Consider the following 20381-nt stretch of genomic DNA (forward strand, 5'->3'; position numbering starts at 1 on the left):
TCTTTAATCCATTTTGAGTTTATTTTTGTGTATGGTGTTAGGGAGTGTTCTAATTTGATTCTTTTACAGGTAGCTGTCCAGTTTCCCCAGCATCACTTATTGAAGAGACTGTCTTTTCTCCATTGTATATCCTTGCCTCCTTTGTCATAGATTAGTTGACCATAGGTGCGTGGGTTTATCTCTGGGCTTCCTATCCTGTTCCATTGATCTATGTTTCTGTTTTTGTGCCAGTACCATACTGTCTTGATTACTGTAGCTTTGTAGTATAGTCTGAAGTCAGGGAGTCTGATTCCTCCAGCTCCGTGTTTTTCCCTCAAGATTGCTTTGGGTATTTGGGGTCTTTTGTGTCTCCATACAAACATTAAGATTTTTCTGTGTCTAGTTCTGTAAAAAATGCCATTGGTGATTTGATACGGATGGCATTGAATCTGTAGATTGCTTTGCGTAGTATAGTCATTTTCACAATATTGATTCTTCCAATCCAAGAATATGGTATATCTCTCCATCTGTTTGTGTCATCTTTGATTTCTTTCATCAGTGTCTTATAGTTTTCTGAGTACAGGTCTTTTACCTCCTTAGGTAGGTTTACTCCTAGTTATTTTATTCTTTTTGTTGCAGTGGTGAATGGGATTGTTTCCTTAATTTCTCTTTCTGATCTTTTGTTCTTAGTGTATAGGAATGCAAGAGATTTCTATGCATTAATTTTGTATCCTTAACTTTACCAGTTCATTGGTGAGCTCTAGTCATTTTCTCGTGGCATCTTTAGGATTATCTATGTATAAGTATCATGTCATCTGCAAACAGTGACAGTTTTACTTCTTTTCCAATTTGTATTCCATTTATTTCTTTTTCTTCTCTGACTGCTGTGGTTAAGACTTCCAAAACTATGTTGGATAATAGTGGCGAGAGTGGACATCCTTGTCTTGTTCTTGATCTTAGAGGAAATGCTTTCAGTTTTTCACCATTGAGAATGGTGTTTGCTGTGGGTTTGTCGTATATGGCCTTTATGATGTTGAGGTAGGTTCCCTCTGTGCCCACTTTCTGGAGGGTTTTTATCATAAATGTGTGTGGAATTTTATCAAAAGCTTTTTCTGCATCTATTGAGATGAACATATTGTTTTCATTCTTCAATTTGTTAACGTGGTGTATCACATTGATTGATTTGCATATATTTAGGAATCCTTGCATCCCTAGGATAAATCTCACATGATCATGGTTTATGACCCTTTTAATGTGTTGTTGGATTCTGTTTGCTAGTATTTTGTTGAGGATTTTTGCATCTATATTCATCAGTGATATTGTTCTGTAATTTTCTTTTTTATAGTATTCCTGTCTGGTTTTGGTATCAGGGTGATGGTGGCCTCATAGAATGAGTTTGGGAGTGTTCCTTCCTCTGCAATATTTTGGAAGAGTTTGAGAAGGATGGGTGTTAGCTGTTCTCTAAATGTTTGATAGTACTCACCTGTAAAGCAGTCTGGTCCTGGACTTTTGTTTGTTGGAAGATTTTTAATCACAGTTTCAATTTCATTACTTGTGATTGGTCTGTTCATATTTTCTATTTCTTCCTGGTTCAGTTTTGGAAGGTTATACCTTTCTAAGAATTTGTCCATTTCTTAAGGTTTTCCATTTTCATGACTACCATTTTCAAGGTGTCTTTGGCATAGAGTTGCTTGTAGTAGTCTCTTATGATCTTTTGTTTTTCTGCGGTGTCTGTTTTAACGTCTCCATTTTCATTTCTAATTTTATTGATTTCAGTCCTCTCCCTCTTTTTCTTGATGAGTCTGGCTAAAGGTTTATCAATTTTGTTCATCTTCTTAAACAACCAGCTTTTAAGTTTTATTGATCTTTGCTATTGTTTTCTTCATTTATATTTCATTTATTTCTCCTCTGATCTTTATGATTTCTTTCCTTCTGCTAACTTCAGTTTTGTTTGTTCTTCTTTCTCTAGTTCCTTTAGGTGTAAGATTAGATTGTTTATTAGAGATTTTTCTTGTTTCTTGAGGTAGGATTGTATTGCTCTAAACTTCCCTCTTAGAACTGTTTTTGCTGCATCCCACATGTTTTGGATTGTCATGTTTTTGTTGTCATTTGTCTCTAGGAATTTTTGATTTTCTCTTTGATTCCTTTCATGATCTCTTGGTTATTTAGTAACGTATTCTTTAGCCTCCATGTGTTTGTGTTTTTTACGTTTTTTTCCCCTGTAATTGATTTCTAATCTCATAGCGTTGTGGTCAGAAAAGATGCTTGATATGATTTCAGTTTTCTTAACTGTACTGAGGCTTGAATTGTGACCCAAGATGTGATCTATCCTGAAGAATGTTCCATGTGCATTTGAGAAGAAAGTGTAATCTGTTGTTTTTGGATGAAATGTCCTATAAATATCAATTAAGTCCATTTTTCAGATAGAATGTCCTTTAAGTATCAATGAAATGTATTTGGTCTGTTGTGTCATTTAAAGCTTGTCTTTCCTTATTAATTTTCTGTCTGGTTCATCTTCCAATGGTGTAAGTGAGGCATTAAAGTCCCCCACTATTACAGTGTTACTGTCTATTTTCTCTTTTATAGCTGTTAGCATTTGCCTTATGTATTGAGGGGCTCCTATGTTGGGTGCATATATATTTATCATTGTTATATCTTCTTCTTGGATGGATCCCTTGATCATTATGTAGTGTCTTTCCTTGTTTCTTGTAACATTCATTATTTTAAAGTCTATTTTATCTGATATGAGTATTGCCACTCTAGCTTTCTTTTGATTTCCATTTGTGTGGAATACCTTTTTCCATCCCCTCACTTTCAGTCTGTATGTGTCCCTAGGTCTGAAGTGGGTCTCTTGTAGACAGCATATATATGGGTCTCGTTTTTGTATCCATTCAGCAAACCTGTGTCTTTTGGTTGGAGCATTGACTCCATTCACATTTAAGGTAATTATCGATATATATGTTCCTATTACCATTTTTTAATTGTTTTGGATTTCTTTTTGTAGGTCCTTTTCTTCCTTGTGTTTCCCACTTAGAGAAGTTCCTTTAGCATTTGCTGCCGAGCTGGTTTGGTGGTGCTGAATTCTCTTAGCTTTTGCTTGTTTATAAATCTTTTGATTTCTCCGTCGAATCTGAATGAGATCCTTGCCAGGTAGATTAATCTTGGTTGTAGGTTCTTCCCTTTCATCACTTTTAATATATTGTGCCACTCCCTCTTCAAATATTTTCTCGGGTCCTTTTCCTCTCTCTTCTCCTTTTGCAACCCCTATAATATGAATGTGTGTTTGTTTAATGTTGTCCTGGAGCTCTCTTAGGCTGTCTTCATTTCTTTTCATTCGTTTTTCTTTATTCTGTTCCATGGCAGTGAATTGTACCATTCTGTCTTCCAGGTCACTCATCCGTTCTTCTGCTTCATTTATTCTGCTATTGGTTCCCTCTAGTGTATTTTTCATTTCCGTTATTATATTGTTCATCTCTGTGTGTTGGTTATTTAATTCTTCTAGGTGTTTGTTCTTTAATTCTTCTAGGTCTTTGTTAAACATTTCTTGCATCTTCTCAATCTTTGCCTCCATTCTTTTTCCGAGGTCCTGGATCATCCTCCCTATCACTATTCTGAATTCTTTTTCTGGAAGGTTGCCTATCTCCACTTCATTTAATTGTTTTTCTGGAGTTTTATCTTGTTCCTTCATTGGGTACATATCCCTCTGCCTTTTTATTTTGTCTATCTTTCTGGGAATGTGGTTTTCATTCCACAGTCTGCAGGATTTAGTTCTTCTTGCTTCTGCTGTCTGCCCTCTTTGTATTAGTTTTCTCCTCAGGTTGATAGCTAAGTTTAAGTTCTGCCAAGTATAATTTAGAAATTGTTTCCCAAAAGTGATTGTGATGGTAAGAATAGATATCCCAGGCATTTTGATATTACAGCTCATCTGTAGAATGACTGACCCCAGATACAATATTCCTGTTAAGCTTTATTGATGGACACTGTGCTTTGTACTTTTAGTGGCAGTTTCTCATTTAAATAGATTTTGGAAGAAAAATCAGCCATTATTTAATCTTCTTAATATTTTTTCAAAAGTATATATGTAGGGCTTCCCTGGTGGCGCAGTGGTTGAGAGTCCGCCTGCCGATGCAGGGGACATGGGTTCGTGCCCCGGTTCGGGAAGATCCTGCATGCCATGGAGAGGCTGGGCCCGTGAGCCATGGCCACTGAGCCTGCGCATCTGGAGCCAGTTCTCCACAACGGGAGAGGCCACAACAGTGAGAGGCCCGCGTACCGCAAAAAAAAAAGAAGAAAGTATATATGTATATGTATGCATGTATATAAATATATGTATTAGTTTCCTATTGCTGCTGTAACACATACAATAAACTCTGTGGCTTAAAACAATAAATGGAAATTTATTCTTTTACAGTTTGGGAGGGTAGACGTCTGAAATGAGTTTCACTGGGTCAAAACCAAGGTGTCAGTGGGGCCACATTCACTAGAGAAGCTCTAGGGGAGAATCTGTTTCTTTGCCTTTTCCAGCTTCTAAAGATGCCTTCCTTGCATTTTTTGGTCATGACCCCTTCCTCCACCTTCAAAACTAATTAACCCCATCACCTCCTCCTCTTTTATAATAAAATTTCCTTCTACTCCCCTCTTATAAGAACAACTGTGGTTACAATTATGGCCCATCTGGGTAATCCAGGGCTGTCTCCCTATCTCAGTGTCCTTAACTTAATCACACATATAAGGATTCTTTTGTCACCTAAGGTAGCATTACAGGTTACAGGATTAGGATGTGGATATCTTTTATGGCCATAATGGAGTACAGAATACTGCCAAAAGTCACATAAAAACAAAATATGTTAGAAACAAGGACAGTTTGGAAAGAAGCTGTACAGGTTGATAATATAAGCAAGGGATCCTGGTGTTCCTCTGCTATATTCCAACATTTTGTCTTGTTGACTGATCTTTTCCATTCCTGACGTAAACAGAACATTAATCTTCAGGTGTTTTTTCTGGTGTACTTCATCTTCTATCCTTGTCTTTCCCTTCTTTATAAAACCCATGCTTAGTAATCTGAGGTCATGAGTTCATGAATCAGAACACAGATTTATATCTGATATTATAGTTAATTTAGAAATAATTTGTATTTGCTATTTGAACACAGACACAGGTTCAGTTATTTGCTTTCTTACTCCTTTTAAGCCTTTTTGTCGCCCTCTCCTTCAACTTTGTTATTCTCAGCACTAATGAAGAATTGATCGCTTTGCCACTGATGGTGTTATTCTAAGTTGTATGATGAAAGTTTTTAGGAGACAGTTCTAAAGGTTCCTTAATTCCTAGAAGATCATACATCTATGAGCCGGATTTTTTTTTGTGTGTTTGTTCAGTTTCATTCCAGTGTTTACATCTTACCCTATAGCTTTGGAGAGAAGAATTTCATTTGGTACTTCTAATATATGATATGGTCCAGTGACTTCTAGAGTTACCAATAAATAATGTTTTAGCAAAGTAAACATGTATTTTGTTGCATAATTTATAAGCTAAATGTTTACATTTTCTTCCTTGAACTACAGAATACCAGAAGGCCCCATTGATCAGGGGCCAGCTTCAGGAAGGGTTCGTGCTTTAGAAGAGCAGCTTGTGAAGGCCAAAGAACAGATTGAAAATTATAAGAAGCAAACTAGAAATGGTAGGTAACGATACATTGTTTTTCCTCTTCAGTATGTTGACATTAGCACAAATAATTGAAAATTTCCTTTCATCAAAATGTTGGAAATGCTGATGCTCTCTATTCTTTGACTGCAGGTCTTGGGAAGGATCATGAAGTCCTAAGGAGGAGGATTGAAAATGGAGCTAAAGAGCTCTGGTTTTTTCTACAAAGTGAGTTGAAGAAATTAAAGAATTTAGAAGGAAATGAACTCCAAAGACATGCAGATGAATTTCTGTCAGATTTGGGACATCATGAAAGGTACTACATTTACATTTCATTTGGGGTTTAGTAAAGATTATAATCTAAGAATGGGAAATGGGAACTTTTGTTAATTTCCCTGCTGAATGGTAAATGATACCTACCATGTTTAGAAGCAGTAGAGTACCTGAGGGCTCAGTGGACAATAATTGCCAAATGTAGTTCATCACCAGAAAATATTATTTTAAATGAATTTCTAGAAATCTTTATACCCTAAATAAACTCAGAAGATAGTGGTGTCAGCCAACAATGCATTAAAATGTCTTCTTTAAACTTCCTTATTATACAACCAATATTTGAAGTGACATGTACAGTTTTACATTACAGTACATTCATTGGAACTCATACTGAGGCTGCCAGTTATGTTTCTAACTGAAGCATTGAAAACTTTAAAATAGCAACTTTTTAGGGCTTCTAGTGAAAGGGTAATAAGTTTTTGATAAAAAGGAGCATTCTGTTAATTTCTCTTCCATTTAGTTGCTAGAAAGAAGAACCTGAAATCTGCCTAGTTAAATTTGTTCCTCTTGTTTGCACATTTCTGAAGATATGGAGTTTATCCTCCATAGGAAAGGACAGGTATCGGTGTTAGTGTGTTCATGCAGAACAAAATGTACCTGAGAATCATTATAGATATGTAAAACCTGTCCTTAGGCCTATTATTTATGCAAGTCTGTATTCCCAGTAGGATTCTGTTGGCAATTACTGTCTCATTAGTGAACAATAGAAGAAAACTTGTTGTATTAACACAACCTACCACTATGAAGAGGAAAAGAATTACCCACCACCAACAGATTCATATATATTAACATCATCAGCATTATTGTAGTGATTTTGAAACATTGCTCTGCTGTTTTAAGTGAAATTACAAATAAAATCTGTCAGTTTATTGGAATCATTTTAGCATTAGTGAATCTACAGCAATAAGATGGCATAAATTTCAAGGGGCATTGACTTATTAGGCCACAGATCTGGCAGTCCCTTTGAAATTTTTAGCTTAGCTTGCAATCAAGCCATACTTAGACCACTAGACCGAATACTGACTAATTCTGTCCTTAATGCTTCTCTACCCTAAGCTGATTCTAGGCACCAAAGTTATGTTATTTGGAGCAGTGTGCTTGTGTGCTTTGCTTATTGCAGTTTTATAGGAAAGTGTACATCTGAAGAGGATTTGAGTTGGGAAGCCTGTATGGTATTTAAAGGATAATTTTGGCTCTTGACTACTGATAGAATGTTTAATTTTAAAGTTTGAGTGGGCTTCCCTGGTGGCGCAGTGGTTGAGAGTCTGCCTGCCGATGCAGGGAACACGGGTTCGTGCCCCGGTCCGGGAGGATCCCACATGCCGCGGAGCGGCTGGGCCCGTGAGCTATGGCCGCTGGGCCTGCGCGTCCGGAGCCTGTGCTCCGCGGCAGGAGAGGCCACAACGGTGAGAGGCCCGTGTACCACACACTACAAAAAAAAAAAAAAAAAAAGTAAAGTTTGAGTGATTTAATTACTTGAGGATTTCATTGTTTGGTCTCTTCCAAATTAAAATAATTACTTATAAATTATTTTGTGCATATATTTTGTGACTATATGTGGAAATTGGAAAACATGTACAAATGAAAATGTTGGGCCCTGAAAAGTTGATGTAAATCAATGTTAAGTTTTTTGTGAGTTCCGGTTTAAATACATTATGTTTCTTGACACTACCTTTTAGTAAATGTTAAATAATAATATTTCACTGAAAACAAAAAAGGAAAGGTACCCAAAATATCCAAGTCGATTTCTTTTGCTGTCTTAAGCAGAAATTATAATGAACTTGGGATACAACTTCGCAGGGTAGTAATTTAACTCCAGGCAGCCAGATTAGAATGCAGTGATACAAATAATGAGCAAAGGACAACCAAACATTAGAGAAATAACCTTTAAAGTAACGAATGTACAAATAGAGAGGATTTGTATGTATGTAGAATATGCCGTCTTACTGGTAATTTCCAAGATAAGTGTAAGAATTAAAATTAAAAGACTTTTGTTTGTCTCTCGTGATTTTTACAGTACACAAAAATCCCCGTTTTCTTTTTACACTTGCCCAAATCACAGTGTACAAGTTGTCTCTGGACTGCCTGTATTCTCTGAAGAATCAGAGGTTGAGTCTATCAGTTTTCTTGTTCAGATTTCCCTTTGAATCACTCATCATTTTTTGGTTTAGAAAGACATCAGTTATAGAGAAGTAACTTATGGGCTTTTGTTTCTTCAGAAGGGGTTTCTTTCTATCTTAGAACTTTGTTCTGATAGAAACACTGATCCTCCTTTTTTTCCTTTCTAAATCAACTTTATTGTGGCATAATTTATTTACAGTAAAATGTACATATTTTAGTCTGTAGTTCTGTGAGTTTTGACACATGCTCATAGTTTTGTAACCCCCACTGCAATCCAGATGCAGAACACTGCTGCCACCCCAGGAAAATTCCTTCTGCCTCTTTAGAGTCAGCACCACCCCACCCCCACACCTGTCCCTTACAGTCACCCAATCTGTCTCCTGCCCCAATAATTTTACCTTTTCCAGAATTTTATGTAAATGCAATCACGCTATGTAGTTTTTTGAGTGTGGTTTCTTTTACTTGGTATAATGCATTTGAGATTCACCCATGTTGTTTTGTGTATGGGTAGTTCATTCCTTTTTATTGCTAAGTAATACTCCATCGTATGGATCTACCACAGTTAGTTTATCCATTCACCAGTTGAAGCACATTTGGGTTTTCATTTTTTTGGCGATTATGTATATATAAAGCTACTATAGACATTAACATACACGTTTTTTGTGGAAACATGTTTTCACTTCTTTTGGATTAATACGTAGGAGTGGGTTCATTGGGTCATGTATGGCAGTTCCTTAGGAACTGGGCCGCACAGCAGGAGGTGAGCGGCGGGCGAGCAAGCAAAGCTTCATCTGCCTCTCCCCATCGCTCGCATTACTGCCTGAACTCCCCTCCTCTCCACCCTGTCTGTGGACAAATTGTCTTCCATGAAACCAGTCCATGGTGCCAAAAAGGTTGGGGACTGCTGATGTATGGAGTGAATGTTTAATTCCCTAAGACATCGCCAAACTGTTTCCCAAAGGGTAGTATTATTTTTTTATTCTCATCAACAGTGTGTAAGAGTTCCAGTTGCTCTGTATCCTTGTTGCACTTGGTATTGTCAATTTTTACATTTTCCTCCTACCATTCTAACAGGAGTGTAGTGGTATATCATAATGGTTCTCATTTGCAATTCCTTACTAATGATATTGAGCATCTTTTAATGTGCTTAATTGCCATCCATATATCATCCTTGGTAAAGTGTCTTTTCCAAATCACATGCTTAATTTGGGGGAATTTTTTTTCTTTTTATTGAGCTATAAGCATTCTTCATTTATTCTGGATACAAGTCTAACTGGTGCATTTTAGAAAGCTCATTCTGAGAGCTGTGTGAAGCAAAGTCTGTTGTCAGGAAATGAGAAAGATTTTACAGAAGTCCAAGTAAGTGATAATGAGCTTCTGGACCTGGGTAGTTGGTAGTAGGAATAGAAAGGGATAAATGCATAAAAAATGGAAGCTGCAGAACTTGGTAACTGATCTAATATAGGGAGATGGGGGACTCAAAAGTAATTGAGGACTTGTAATTTCCTGGGAGGACAGCTTTCATAAATGGACATCATTGTTTCTTTTGTAATAACTTGGCTTTTTTCCCTGACAAAGTGTAATCTCCTGAGGACTGGAACTCTAACTTCAGTTTCTTCTCTACCTTGCAGTACTAAGCACTCATTATTTAGTTAGTGTTCAGTAAGTTATGTCTTTTTAATTTGCTGGGGAGGCATGTATGTGCATTCTTTGATTATTTCACACTCTACTTTGTACCTCCTTGTAAAAATAATCCTGTTCCATTGAAAGATTTATGAATATTATGCAACTAAAGAAAATTAAATAATTGAGGTCAAAATATTCTCCTTTAATTGAGAATCACAAAAGGTATGAAGGGCAAGTTATAGGAGTAAAGTCCTTTACCTCTGAATAAAACTGGAAGCTCCAGTTAATTTTAACAGTGGGTTCTGCAAAACAGAGAGTATCTGTTAGAAGTCAAGGATATATAGGGAAGGAAATGGGCTGATAGGAAGCATGATGGAACTGGAAGAAAGTCTGACATAGAAGGATTTTTGTACTCAGTGCCCTTGACTTCATGTTTGATTTGCTTTGGAGGATTTAAGTGATTCCTGTATCTAAAAGTAGTCTTGAGACTTCAGTTATATATGAATCACTAAAAATAAGACTATCATAGTGTTTCTGATTTGGAGTGTAATTCTGATTCTAAGCAATGAAGTATGGACTTTCTTTTAATTGAATGTGAATGATAAAAAATAATGTTGCTCACCAAATACATCTAATTGTTTGTTTACATTTCGTGGACTGTTTGCTCAGTAGTTTCTTAAATGCATCTAAAAATTTGTTAAAATTGAGGGAAAAAACCCACTTCACCTCATCCTAAACTTATTAAGGTTGTTAGATTCAGAGAACTGGTTTAGATCTTATGTCTTGTTCCATGGTGCTACTCTCCTTGCAAGGAGAGGAGAAAGAGTAAAGTGAATATGGAATGTTATTTTCTTTTGATGACCCTGAGCTCTTGGAATCAATCTATCTACTTGCTTTACCGACAAAACTGGGACTCCAGTTTAATACTGAAAAGGAAAAAAAATGTATCCTTACTTTTTACACGTCTTTCATACTCAGCTTTTATTGCCTCTTAGACCTTTATAGCTTAATGTGATAAATAAAATTGCATATCTTTCATCTTAATTCTTCAAAAGGTAATACACCATACCTAAAGTATATAAATCAGAAATCCTTTTATATATGTTTATTAGTGTATATTAGATTTCTTTTTATATGTGTGAACAATATGAATGGTTTATTGCACTGTTATTATGGAAGGTATATTTTAACTAAGTCAATTTTAGGAGCAGAACTCTTATTTATTTTCTAAATAAGTTTCCTAGAACCCTAATATAAAAAACTAAATGTTGAGTAAATCACAAATATTGCTAATGTCCTCAATTGTCATACTAAGTAGAAAAATTTAGTTTCCAAACATTTTAACTTGTAAAGTCGTGGTCATAGATACTATTGAAGATATTTGAAATTCAGTGCTTATCATCTGATAAATAGAGGCATATCTCACAACAGTCTCTTCTCAGCACATAGGTAAATTAGAAAGTAGGGAAGCCAAAAGTGCTCCGTCCTAAATCGTTAAGAAATTTTGTGTGTCATTGTTGTTACTGTAGTGCTTTTCAAACTTCAGCAAGGCATCAGGAGCACCTGGAGAGCTTCTTAAAATACAGATTGCTAAATCCCATCCTCAGAGTTCCTGATTCAGTAGGTCTGGAGTGAGGCCCGAGAATTTCCATTTCTAACACATTCGTAAGTGATGTTGAAGTTGCTGGTCTTTGAGAACTAAGGCTCTACAGAATCCCTGGTTCTCTTTATGCGTTCACCACTGATAGAGATTGTCTAGGTTTCTTGGATAAAATCACATTTCTCTGTAGATTAGTGGACCTATCTGTAAACTGTGGGGAAAGACTCTTCTTCTGCTCCCCACTTGATGCTGTTCCTTTTAGTGAGGGGACCATGTTTCTTTTCTAGAATGTGGCTCCCACGGTTCATTACTTAAAATACCTGTCACTAATGCAGCTTGGATGCCAAATATCATATTTGATATGGGATTCAGCTCACCTGAGATTTTTAGCAAAATGCTATTGGTCTGATTAGCCTATTACTTGAGAGCTAGTATCTAGTAGAGCTTGATCACTGCCTGCTGCTACAGTTGGGTGATCAACTGCTAGTTAATTAGTAATATTCTTTGTCTTTTAGAAGGTTTTTTAAGAATTTAGAGGGGCTGATGGTATAATAAATAAATACAGAGTAGCATATTATTATTACCTGCTGTATTGATCTCAAGCATTAGTATTATTTGATTTTTCAGTTGATGATTTCATTCTGATGATTGTATGTGACCACACTTCTTAGTAATACAGTCACATTTACCTGGTGCTTTTGATATCATTGATCATGAATTGACCCTGGCCTGTCTCTTTGAAATAGCAAGTGGGAAATCAGCAATTGAGAGTGGTTATTTTTGTCATTATGGTTTTATTATTTATGTAGTAGTTGTAGGCTCAGTGCTTGGATTTACAGCCTCATAGATTTGGCCCTCAACCTCTGAGGGTGTCATGAAGAGTTTGTCTTACCACGCTGTTTGGTTGTCCAGAGATACATTTAACTTAATCATTGTCACTTTGGCTCTTTTTGTCATCTTTATGGTGCCAAACACCAGTTTATGAAATAGTTACTGGAGTTGCTTCTTTCTTATTTTAAATTATATTAATTATTAAAGGACAGGAGGGCTCACAGGACTGATGAGCTATTTCTCAATTAAGTTGACTGAAACTATTGAGAAACAATCTAGTAAATTAGCAATCTCATCACTCCTGCCTGGTTTGCATCATCTCATTATCAATAATATGTAAAGCAGCTTTGCTAAGACTGAGATCAGCTGTGTTTCCAAAATGATGAATGATACTTATGGCTAATTAAGCTGATTGGCTTTTTGCTACCGTGTGTAGGGGACTATGTAACAAAAGCACTTCAAATCAGATAAGGGGTACAATATCTGACTGGTTATAGGGCAAGATTGGTAGGTTAATAGCTTATGGATCTATTTGATCAGAATTGCTGGTCATAACCATTGTGGTCCAGTAGCTTGTGTTTTCACTCTCTTTATAAGGTGGACTCTACTCAACTGTCTTTGAAAGGTCCAAGAATTGAAATTTTCACTCTTGAATAGTTTTGCGAACCTTCAAATCTATTATTCTTTGTTTTTTGTTTCATTACATACACACTTAATTTCTTTGATGTGTGATTTAATTGATTCTTACATTAAGCTGGAATGTAGGTACTCGTTCTCCAGCTTTTAATTCCTTTGGACAAAATGTTTTTGTATGATTGTTTTTCTACTAAGGAATCCAGGCTTATTTTTAAGTGGAACTAGAACATTTCTCTTAATATCCTTGGACAAAGGGAGACATTGTCATATGAAGTGGTCCTTATTCTGCTTATCACTTAGTTTCTATCAGCCAGATTGTGATTCTCCATCTTGTGTTAGGGAACACTCTCCCCTAAAATAAAATTTGCATTGGGAGGAGAACCTACAGGTGGAAAAGTATGTCTCATCTTGTGGCCCTAGTTCTATTTTGCCTGCCCCCACCTTACATCTCCTTGGGTGTGGTTTCCAAACTCAAGAATTATTTTGACATTAAAAATAACACTTACTGGGCTTCCCTGGTGGCGCAGTGGTTGGGAGTCCGCCTGCCGATGCAGGGGGCGCAGGTTCGTGTCCCGGTCCGGGAGGGTCCCACATGCTGCGGAGCAGCTGGGCCCGTGAGCCATGGCCGCTGGGCCTGCGCGTCCAGAGCCTGTGCTCTGCAGCGGGAGAGGCCACGTCAGTGAGAGGCCCGCGTAAAAAAAAAAAAAAAAAAAAAAAACCTACTTACTAAGGATTTCCTACATGCCAGTCACTGTGATAAAGGCTCTCCATTCATTATCTTATTTTGTCAACATAGTAATATTGATAGCCTCCTCATTTTATAAATAAAGTTATACTCAGACCTAGAGAATTTAGATAGCTTACGCAAGTAAGTGGCAGAGCTGTTATATTCTAAAATCCTTTCTCTTAATTGCTAAATACTTCTCTGAGCTTTATTTTTCTCTTCTACACGTGGAGATATAATTGCTGTATTACAGCATTGTGATGATTAAATGTGGGAAAATATATAAAACACTTTCCACAGTCACTGACACATTGTAGGTTCTGGTAGACTCTACTCAGACCTGCACAAGGAAAGTCCTGTAAGAAGATATAAATAGAAAATTCTTAGATCCTCCAAGGAAGGCACAGGTAAGGGGAGATTGTCACAGTGCTCAATAGGAAGATCTGGAACCTAAACATAAGCCTAGTGGACATCACTCACCAAATAGCACAATTATTGCCTTATGTGGTAGTATGAGCTGTATTTGTTGTTGCCCTCCTGGACTCCTCTCCACCCATGTGAGCTGTCAGAATGGTGGTATTCTAAAATTCCTGCTGAGACAACATGGGAGGCAGTGGGAGCATTGTCTGCCTGTCTGTCTCCTGGTCACATTTTTATCCTTTGCACTGCTTACTTCTGCCCCAGGAGCAAACCAAAGTATTGCCCTTGATCCATATTTACCTATGGATTAGGCTCTGTGGTGTAGCCTCCCTTAGTCACATTTACTTTAATAAATGTCAGTTCCTTCACCTTGGACTTTTCTTCCTTGAATTATATCTGCTCTGTGCTGGCCCTCAGGGAGAATTTCCCTCTTCAAAATTTTGAATAAGGTATAAGCAAAATACTCTCCTTGTGGTTCTTCATTGGCATAATTGAGACAGACTAGAACATTTAAAAAGAGTTTTGTGAATATTAAGGTATAAAAATAAGAAAATTAACAGAAAATACAAAGAACATAAATGTAGCCCAGTTTTTGAAGAAGAGGTTTTGATGCCTGTCATAGCTGGCTTTCTCTTAGAGTCACAGATGTTGGTCTAGTCTATCACTTATCTTCAGGCATGTGTATTCTACCCTCAAATGACTAGCACTATTCTGCTGGTACTTTGCCTGGGTTTGTATTTCTCAGGCTTTTAATACGTCAGGCCTTTAGATTCACCACCCACGTCCTAGATTTTTTGGTATCTTCATAGTCAAAACCAAGACATCCAGTTTACCAGCTTGAGGGATACCTCTAGGAGATTTGATTTGAGAATGGAGTCACTGAAAATCCGGAATTTCTGTAGAATGGTTTTTAGGCACCATGTTTCCCAATAATGGGCCAGAACTGAAACTTTCTGTTTGATTATCCTCATGTCTTTGGCTAAAAGGTGACAAATTTTGCAGGATGGTAATGTCTAAACATTATTGACTTAGCAAAGAACTACAGCTGACCCTTGAAAAATGTGGGGGTTAGGGGCACCAATCCACGGCACAGTAAAAAAATCCACATATAACTTTTGTCTTCGCAAAAACTTAACTACTAGTAGCCTACTGTTAACCAGAAACCTTACTGATAACATAAACGGTCGATTAACACATATTTTGTATGTTACATGTATTATATACTGTAGTCTTAAAATAAGCTAGGGAAAAGGAAATGTTATTAAGGAAATCATAAAAAAGAGAAAATACATTTACAGTACTGTACTATCTTTATTGATACTGGAAGTTTATGTCCTCTGTTTACAAGATGAATTGTCTGTCAGTACCTACATCTATATTGTCTTATATGATACAAAACACTGAAGATATTATATGTATTACTAACGTTAGAAAGCAAAAATGAAAAGATAACATGAAAAAAATGCATTTATGTGCAGCTATAACAATACATGCATTATACCTGTAACAGCAATGATTGCTTTAAAGGAGGTAGTGTAATCAATATGATTGCTTCATGGTAGCCTAGCCTATACACTAATAAATGAATTGTTTTAAAATTTTTATGGCATACAGTTTTACAATCATATTCATAATACAGTATTGGAAACATTGTTAAATTTAAAAAAAACACTTAACCTATGATGATCGGCTGATATGCAGTTTCTCCAGTTATGAGGAAGGCATACTGTATGGTAATGTAATTTTTTGAAAGCAAAGTTTTAAAACAGTAAGAAAACTAACACATTATTAATTTTATATTAAATTATAGAATTTAATGCCTTTATGCCTATGTAAGGATAGACTGGTATCTACATATATTTTATACATTCATGATATACCTAACTTTTTCTTAATTTTTTCAATATTTCTAGACTATGCAGTTCATCTGTGAGTTTTTTTAAATTGTCTCAAATCTCAAAAAATTTTTCCGATATTTATTGAAAAAATTTGCGTATAACTGGACTCGCACAGTTCAGACGGTGTTGTTCAAGGGTCAACTGTAGGTTGAATTTAAAGTCATTTCCTGGGCTTGTCTTCCTTACGTGGTCTCCACTGGGGAGGCCAAGAAAAAAAGTTTTACAAAGGAAGCTTAATTTTAGTTGACTGTTGGAATAGAGTGACTTATACTGTGACTCTGACTGCATTATCATAAAAAATTAGTGTACTATTTTTGGTCTTTGGTCTTCTAGTTATAAAGTGGTTATTCCACTTTCTTGACAGATATTGGGATAAATATAAATAACTGATTGCTAAGACTTAGTAGTGATGTAACTTGGTAAAAACATTCACTTTTATGTTTTCTAATTTATTAAAATATACAGAGATCAGCTTTCATTCCCAGTGGTAAAGTGATGGCTTGATTACTATGACATGAAAGCATAAACCATGTCAATTTATATATTTCAAAGAATTTTCCCCTCTAAATTACACCTAATGTAGTTTTTTACCTGCTTGGGGCTATATACTGATTGTCATGGAATGTAGTGCTATTTGTCTGTGTGTGTGTGTATCTTTAATTTAATGTAATGCCATGCAGAGCATATTGAATTTCCTTTATTCCTTCAACAGGCATTTGCTGATAGACTGGTTATTTATCCCACTGTACTACATCTCCAGAAACAATACTGCTATTTAAAGTTGAGACTTTCAACAAGTTTTGTGATCACTCCTATTTGATGGGTAGGAAAAAGCAAATGACCATGTTTGGTTATGATGAAACCTATGAAATGTGAAAAATAATGGGTGTGATGAGAGTAACGGAAAAGAGGCCTATAAAACTGAGAAAATAACTTAAATAAACTTCAGCTTAGCCCTGTAACACCATTATAAGGAAAGACATCTCCTGTGTTTCCATGATCAACTCACACAATTTCATGAGTGGTAACCTTTCTCACAGCAACTATAATATAATACCATAGGCTACATAATAGCCCATAGGGGCCTCAGTTTCATAATCTGAAAAAAACTTGAACCTCTGTTCAGTGTGTAAGACTGTAAGTTAGTTTCTTAAAGGAGGCAGTAAGTTGTAGATATGGTTTTTCCAACTAAAATTACTCTTTTTCATGAAAGAAATGTTTTGAATCTTAGGTGGGAATAATATAAAAACAGATAAAGCATCACATATTAGACTCTTGTCCTATTTTAAAAGGGTAAACATGGAAATAGTCAAGCTGTGAAGTGTCCTGTGCATGGATAATGTTGACACATTGAACAAATGCCTGAAATGCTTCACAGATGACCCTGTTATCCCAAAGCATTGTATAAAGCTATTCCACTATTAGTTGGGTGAATATTCTAAACTGTGGCTATGATTTTGAATTTTTATTTGCATATTATTAATAGTTTTGTTTTATTCAAAGGGGCTATTATCAGGTATTCTCTGTTAACCGTATGTAGTTCTGATAATTTTCTATGATAGTAAATAAGACTTTAATTATTTTTCCAGTGGGCTTCCATTGCTTTGCTCCTAAATGGTTTATCATCTAGTTAAGAACCAGGAATAGAAGAGAACTGAGACTATGTCATGTACTCCTAGATAAATCACAGTTGTTGTGGGCTGGTTTCATCATCTGTTAAATGAGTCCTCACTGATCAATCCCTTTCTTCAGGGTGCTATAAGGCACTGAGTATTGGGTCATTTTTCTGACTGGCTGTCAGTCCCACATATTACTGTCACCCTCATACCCAATTGATCTTTCCTCTTAGTTGTGGAATTATTAGTAGGTACTCTTCAGACACAAGGTAAAAGTTCTGAAGCAACTCTCTGAGGCATTCTAGCATAAATAGCAATGTCTTAGTCTGTTTGGCCTACTATGACAAAAAAGTATCATAGACTGCGTGGCTTGTAAACAACAGAAATTTACTTCTCACAGTTCTGGAAGGTGAGAAGTTCAAGATCAAGGTGCTGGCAGATTTGGTGTCTGATGAGTGCCCTCTTTCTGCTCCATAGACAGTGCCTTCTCACTGTGCCCTCGTACAGAAGAAGGGGCTAGAGAGCTCTGTGGGGTCTGTTTTACAAGAGCACTAATCTCATTCATAAGGCTCCACCCTCATGACTTAAGCACTTCCCACACGCCCCACATTTGAATACCATCACACCGGGCATTAAGTTTCAATGGATGCGTTTGGGGGAGACACAGATGTTCAGTCTGTAGCAAGCAGCCACCACATATACTACTTTGTTTGTATTATCACTAATCCTTTTTTAAAAACTGTGTGGAAGGTTTTATAATACTTATTTTAAAGTGAAGAAACTATGTCTCAGAGATGTCAAAATAACTTTCCTAGGACACAAAGGTGGTAAGAGTTGGATCCCAAACTGAGAGAGAGATCTGTCTGGCTCTCAAAGCTCTTTTTCCTCTGATTCAAAATCTTTCTGATTTTGCATATTTACAATGAACAGAGTCCACATTTTTGCACTCCAGACCCCTTATTTTGATATTTGTTGGTGCATAACATTTTGATTGTTGTACATATAACATACAAAATATGTATTAATTCTGTTTATGTTATCGATAAGGTTTCCGGTCAACAGTAGGCTATTAGTAGTTAAGTTTTTGGGGATTCAAGAGTGATATGCAGATTTTCAACTCTGTAGGGGGTTCAGCACCCCTACCCCCTGAGTTGTTCAAGGGACAGCTGTATACTTTCTGATAAATAGAAATAAATTTCTAACTTTATAATTTTCACAAGCAAATAACACATACTTATAAGCATTCCCAAAACAAAAGAGTTAATATAAAGTGCAGAGAAGGGCTAAAGCTGGAGTTATTACTAGTTAAGGATTATTCCCAGAAATTCTCTAGCACAAAATTGGATTTGTGGAAGGTAAAAATTCTCAATATTATCTCATCTAAAATTCTTGAAAATTTTTGCCACTTTTTCATTCAGTTATCTATTCAAAGATATATACTGAACATTTTCTATGTGACCAGCACTGTTCTAAATGCTGGTTTGGGAGCAAGGAGGGGAGTTTGAAAAATACCCTGCTGCCATGGAGCTTAAATTCTAGTAGGGGGAGAAAGATAATAAAATAAAGAAGTAAATTATATATATTAGAAGATGATAATTGCTTGGAGAAAAATACAGCAGGGAAAGAGGAGAAGGAAAAGCAAGGGATGTGATGGTGACTGGGTGTTGAATTTTTAAGTGAGATAGTCTGGATAGCCTTTTGGGGAAGGTGACATATGAGCAAAATTTTGAAGGACATTTGGGTGAGCCATGTGGATGGGTATCTGGGAAACCAGCATTCCAGGGGAAGGAGGAGCAAATGCAAAGGTCCTAAAGTAGGAACATGGCTGACATGTTCAGAGGTTAGTAACAAGACTATGTGGCTGAAATAGAGTAAACAAGAAGGACAGTAGTAGAAGACGAGATCAAAGAGGTAAGGGAGGAGGAGGAGGAGCTTCAAGATGGAGGAGTAAGACGCGGAGATAATCTTCCTCCCCACAAATACATCAGAAATACATCTAAACGTGGAACAGCTCCTACAGAACACCTACTAAACGCTGGCAGAAGACCTCAGACCTCCTAAAAGGCAAGAAATTCCCCACGTACCTGGGTAGGGCAAAAGAAAAAAGAATAAACAGAGACGAAAGGATAGGGACGGGACCTGCACCAGTGGGAGGGAGCTGTGAAGGAGGAAAGGTTTCCACACACTAGGAAGCCCCTTCGCAGGCGGAGACTGCGGGTGGCGGAGGTGGGGGGGTGCTTCCGAGCTGCGGAGGAGAGCGCAGCAACAGGGGTGCGGCGGGCAAAGCAGAGAGATTCCCGCACAGAGGATTGGTGCCGACCGGCACTCACCAGCCTGAGAGGCTTGTCTGCTCACCCACTGGGGCGGGCGGGGGCTGGGAGCTGAGGCTCAGGCTTCGGTCAGATCGCAGGGAGAGGACTGGGGTAGGCAGCGTGAACACAGCCTGAAGGGGTTAGTGCACCACAGCTAGCCAGGAGGGAGTCCAGGAAAAAGTCTGGACCTGCCGAAGAGGCAAGAGACTTTTTCTTCCCTCTTTATTTCCTGGTGCGCGAGGAGAGGGGATTAAGAGCGCCACTTAAAGGAGCTCCAGAAACAGGCGCAAGCAGCAGCTATCAGCACGGACACCAGGGACAGGCATGAGACGCTAAAGCTGCTGCTGCCACCACCAAGAAGCCTGTATGCAAGCACAGGTTACTATCCACACCCCCCTTCTGGGGAGCCTGTGCAGCCCGCCACTGCCAGGGTCCCGTGATCCAGGGACAACTTCCCCGGGAAAACGCACGGCGTGCCTCAGGCTGGTGCAACGTCACGCCAGCCTCTGCCGCCTCAGGCTTGGCCCGCATTCCGTACCCCTCCCTCCCTCTGGCCTGAGTGAGCCAGAGCCCCCGAATCAGCGGCTTCTTTAACCCTGTCCTGTCTGAGCGAAGAAAAGACGCCCTCAGGCGACCTACACGCAG

General features: G+C 37.5%; 1 protein-coding gene across 9 annotated transcripts in view; it reads left to right on the plus strand.

Annotated features, from left to right (window-relative positions):
* Positions 1 to 20381, plus strand: part of FUT8 (fucosyltransferase 8) — a 319526-nt gene that overhangs the window by 206592 nt on the left and 92553 nt on the right. For all 9 annotated transcript variants that reach the window (XM_027111525.1, XM_027111528.1, XM_027111522.1 and 6 more), the window contains 2 exons: positions 5541 to 5656; positions 5773 to 5935. In XM_027111525.1, coding sequence (XP_026967326.1) covers positions 5541 to 5656; positions 5773 to 5935 — 279 coding nt within the window. The remainder of the gene's footprint in view (positions 1 to 5540; positions 5657 to 5772; positions 5936 to 20381) is intronic.

The sequence above is a fragment of the Aethalodelphis obliquidens genome, unplaced genomic scaffold, assembly GCF_003676395.1.
Source record: "Aethalodelphis obliquidens isolate GAN/ISIS:26980383/991018 unplaced genomic scaffold, ASM367639v1 scaffold10, whole genome shotgun sequence".
Taxonomy (NCBI): Eukaryota; Metazoa; Chordata; class Mammalia; order Artiodactyla; family Delphinidae; genus Aethalodelphis; species Aethalodelphis obliquidens.